Genomic DNA, 5,129 nt, shown 5'->3' with positions numbered 1-5,129 from the left:
TATCTTAACTCTATTGGAAAATAAAACAAGCTATAATTTGAAAACAAGGTCATATCGGACATATGTTTATATGAACTTTTACTCTTATTTTTGTATCCTGAATCCCCCATTGCAATACTTCCCACTTTTTAGGATACACCCTGTATATATATAATATTTTATAATATATTTATTATATCCCCCTTCTTATATAGTTACGCGAGATGGAAGCCACAGAGAGGGACTAAATGAAATCGCGAGTCTCTGTGAAATACAGGTGACCCTCGGCGACGAGTAGGAAGTCACGGGTCGCTCTGTGAAATGCAGGTGACCTTCGGTGACGAGTAAGAAGTCACGGGTCGCTCTGCGGAATGCAGGTGGCCCTCGGTGACGAGTAAGAAATCACGGGTCGCTCTGCGAAATGCAGGTGACCCTCAGTGAAGAGAAAGGAAGTCATGGGTCGCTCTGCGGAATGCAGGTGGCACTCGGTGACGAGTAAAAAATCACGGGTCGCTCTGCGAAATGCAGGTGACCCTCGGTGAAGAGAAGGAAGCCACGGGTCGCTCTGCGAAATACAGATGACCCTCGGTGACGGGTAGAATGTAAGAGAAGAGATTTGAAGTAATATTTCCGCGAAGGGGTTAGACAGATTACGAGAGTAAAAAAAAATCGAAATATGAATTAATAGAAAAAAAATTATCCAAGCATTATTTCAGAAAGAAGAGAAATAAATAAAAAGAGATGGCAAAAATTTAGTGACTTACTATTTATTGAGAGCATCGTTAAATTAAATTACAAAGCCTTGCGGGAGTGAGAAGATCTTGGCTCGTGCTGTCAGATTGGATGGAGATTGCTGTGGTCGCAGGTGGTTTCACAACACAATTTGGAGTCTTACACTGGATAGTTTTCCTTTTCACTCACAACTTAACTTCCTAAAGCCTCATGTAAGAGATAATGATTGTGCTAGCAACTAACTGTTTAAAGAACGCTGATGATAACTGTATTGAGCGGTAAAGATATACTTGGATAAAAATCGAAAAAAGCTGCTGCGGTCCAAGGGAGGACTTCGCATATATAGCATCTGGATATCTCCTCGCGTACCTCTCCATTAGGCAAGCAGAATCTCTTTTATCAAATCAAATGGTTAAATTTACCCTTCTCATGGGTTGAAGGCGTCTCCCTTCCAAAAGATGGTCCAGGCGATTAAGGTCTATTGGTGTAGGCTTTTGTTTTTTAAGATTAAGCCTTGCCCACTGGAGAGTCCGCCCTGACCGGCTAAGTTGATAGTTGTATCATTTCACTTGAGTTTTATCTCAAGCGGATAACGCGCAAGGGTGGTCTGGCAGGCGAGCACATAGTGTCAAGTGTCGCGAATTTTGTCACGGATCATGATTAGAGCGATAGAGTATCGTTTTAATTATTAGGAAGACTTCCGTTCAAGGGTCTCCTTATATCATGCTTTCACTAGTCGGCTTTAGAGTAGAAATATTATTTCATCCGTCCATTTATCTTTTGCATACGCGTGATTTAAATTTCGAGCGGTCTCACAGCCCAAGTATCTTTATTTCCTGTTTAAAATTCTCGCGTCTTTGTGTTTAGGTTCTGATATCGTTTCTAAAATATTAATCTCGCCTGCTAGATATACCTTGGTTTAATGTTTGTGAAGTGCAAAGAGTTCCAGAGTATAGGCGTTTAGTATTACATGAAAGAAAAGAATCGTGGAGTCCACTGGACCTAAGAATATGATATATGTAATTATAAAATACATGTAAAAATAATAATAATAAATGTTGAGATATTGTAAATATAAAAAAATCTCAACTTGTACGCAAAAAAAGTTTAATATTTATCCCTAAAAAACAACTTTTAAAAAAATTTTTCCTTGAAAGTAGCACAGGTAAGAGAGTCGTTGCCACCTGGGATACGATGTAAAGTCAAAAAATAACCATCCTCGGTCATGATGACGTGAGTTTCTACGGGATAACCCGCTCTTCTTATCATCTCCGAATAAAAAAAGAATCAGTAAAAAAGAAGATACTTTCAAAATTCTAATGTTACAATAAATTTGTGCAATAAAATAAATATGATATTTATTTTCGAAATAATGATGAAGCGGTTCTACAATAATAATAATATAAATGTATAAAACGTTAATATGAGTAAATAATATAAAAAGAGATTATATAATAATAACACAAAAGTAAATATTTACGAAATTCAAATATATATAGAGGAAAGTAGGGTAAAACCGGGTAGGCGGGTCAAACAGGGTATCTCTGTTTCTTTGTGATGAATGCTACTATCTTTGGCTAACTCGTGTTATTAGTTGTAGATTGATGCTATTATTATTTTAAGATGAACCATACACACGTGCACACGATATTTCTTTTTTGAGAGAAGTTCAAAATCTTCGGACCAAAAAAGATCGATATCAGGGCAACAATATCAAATCGTTATGGATTTTTCTACACAGAGCATCTGCTTCGGTACATGCAGCTTTGCATTCTGTACATATTAGAGAGTATATCGCATTAGTTTTGATCGTCACTTTGTACACCGAAATATACAGCCGCCGTGTTTGTTATTTTCTTCGTGTTGGGGCAAAACCGGGTATCTACATACTTCATGTAATGAAAAAAAGAAAAACTGTTATCCTGACTTTGTCTCCTTACAAAAAGCAATTGAAAACGAAAACTATCACTCAGAAAAAGAAACAACTAAAAAAAAGCTTTTTGAAACCACTAAAGTTAAAAAATTAAATAAGAAAGTCCTGCAGCAACGTAAAATAATCAGGAAAACTACAACGGCCCCTCAATGTCGGGTGCGCAACAGGGGTCCGAACGGGAGTCGCACTCGTCCAAATCTCAAGCAACCAAGTAGATAAGCCCAAAACAAACATAAGACCCGTGACTGTAAATCTCGACAAACATAGTCGTGTGCCTACCATTCAAGCCGATATTGATAACGTATTTACCAATATAACTTTCATGTTAGATACGGGATCTGGGCCAAATATAATCAAAGAAAATCTTGTTCCCGAAGAAATAAACATTAATTACACAAATATTCTCAAATTAAACGGTATAAATAATTATCCTGTCTACATTTTAGGTAAGATTATGTTAACTCTTTTTGGAATACCGGTAATATTTCATATTGTATCTAACGATTTTCCGATCTCACAATCCGGCATCTTAGGAAACAATTTCTTTAAACAAACCTCATCGAAAATAGATTACGCACAAGGACACTTGGATGTCTCTGGAATCAATATACCGTTCTTATCACCTGAAGCCATCATAGTAGCTCGGCGATCGGAATCATTATTTTATGTAAAAATAGAAAATCCAAAACTAAAAGTAGGATACATACCAAGACTAAAGGTGGCACACGGAATATATTTGGAAGACACCATCGTGGAGAACGTTGCTGGAAAGACATATTTAAATGTCATAAGTACTTTGAATGAAGAAGCGGAAGTAAATGTTCCGACTTTGCGCCTAAAACCATTGGGCGAATTATTAGACGACCATGATTCAAAAATCGAGGCTCTAAACAGTCCAGAAAAGCCAATGAATAAGAAAAAAGAAGAAACCACTTACGGAACATTTATACATTGTAACGATACGTTACCAGCCTCCGTTACTAACGGCCTAGCGGGCCGATCCACCGCGCGCTTTTCGAGGCTCGGCGCTTATGGCATCCCTAAGCTCCCACACCCGTGTCTCGGCCCCACCGTGGGGCCGCCCCACCACGCGCCGACTCGCGTGAGTGGGAGGCCAGCCGCCGGTATGTAAGGCGCTCCGGCGAGCGTAGCGTTACCAGTTCCCGATCCCGATTCCTGTCACGTACAACTCTCTGGACCCTGAACCGACTCCCGCGTTATACCAGGCTACGGGCTTCCCGTAGTTAGGCCGGGCTTCCCGGTTGCCGGAACGGTGCATCCTGATATCCCGCGTTATACCAGGCTACGGGCTTCCCGTAGTTAGGCCGTGCTTCGCGGTTGCTGGGACGGCGCATCCTGATACCCCGCGTTATACCAGGCTACGGGCTTCCCGTAGTTAGGCCGGGCTTCCCGGTTGCTGGGACGGCGCCTCCTACTAGTTGATAAGTCCGTACCGCGTTATACCGTAAGACCGTTTTGTAAATACCGCGACTTGTTTGTACCATAAGACCGCTTTGGGTCTCCGCGTCCTAAGGGACTCTAGCCCCGTTGTATATACCGCGACCTGTTTATATCATACGACCGCTTTGGTCTCCGCGCTCTAATAGCTTGAGCCACGCTCGCTTCCCGAGCTCCACGCGCGAAACGCTACACGCAAAAACTCTGTACGCATCGCGCTTGCATGTCGCATTGTGAATACCATCTGCTCCCGCGAAACTCTGTACGCAAATTTCTGTACGCACCACTCTTGCATGACGCATCGCGAATAACACCCGCTCACGCGAAACCCTGTACGCACCGCTCCCGCCTGCTGCATTGTACATAGCTTTCAGTGTTAAATATCTTTAATAATAACCGCTTGAATAAACCTAATTGTTTAAACCGCTTATATCAAGGTGAAGTAAGTTGGAGTTTCCCCCTTTTCCCGAATCCTGGCACCGGCGAGCCTTGATCCGTGGCGTACGGGAAAGGTGAACCGTTACAACATAATGAATACGATTATAAAAATTATATGAATATTGAAAATGAAGGTGAAAATGAAGATGAAGAAAATAGCATTATCGAAGAAATCAACTATGAAGACGAAGGAAAAACTTTAAATAAGGAAGGAAATAAAAATAAGAATAAAATTAAAAATAAAGACAAGATAAAAAATAAAACTGAGGAAAAATAAAAAATTGAACGATTCAAAAATTCTTGAAGAGGGAAATTACCAAACCTCTCCTGAAAGAAGAAAATGATAATGAATTAAAAACCTCTCATGTTACAATAAAAGACCTCCTGGAAGAGGCTCAAAAATATAATTTAAAAATTAAAAATTTGAATCTACGAGATATGAAAAATAAAAACAAACCATCTTCAAAAATCCTTACATCATTGTTAAATAAATCTCAAGAAATTTTAGAGAAAGTCATGCAAAAACGTAAAACAAGATATAAAGCAAAACAAGAAGTTGAAAATTATAATTTGCATAATTGTCTAACAA

The 5,129-nt window shown here is 39.6% G+C and overlaps 1 protein-coding gene across 1 annotated transcript in view; it reads left to right on the top strand.

The window, feature by feature from the left end:
* Nucleotides 1-3,746, top strand: part of LOC115234769 — a gene marked incomplete at its 3' end in the record, with an annotated part of 12,398 nt that extends 8,652 nt beyond the window's left edge. Inside the window, exon 3 of the mRNA XM_029806088.1 lies at nucleotides 3,091-3,746. Within this exon, the coding sequence (XP_029661948.1) occupies nucleotides 3,091-3,746 (656 nt within the window). The remainder of the gene's footprint in view (nucleotides 1-3,090) is intronic.
* Nucleotides 3,747-5,129: the final 1,383 nt, after the last annotated feature.

This window comes from Formica exsecta, unplaced genomic scaffold (assembly GCF_003651465.1).
Source record: "Formica exsecta isolate Colony F162 unplaced genomic scaffold, ASM365146v1 scaffold2055, whole genome shotgun sequence".
NCBI lineage: Eukaryota > Metazoa > Arthropoda > Insecta > Hymenoptera > Formicidae > Formica > Formica exsecta.
Note: the sequence above shows the minus strand (reverse complement) of the source record. Positions and strands in the feature narration are given on the sequence as shown.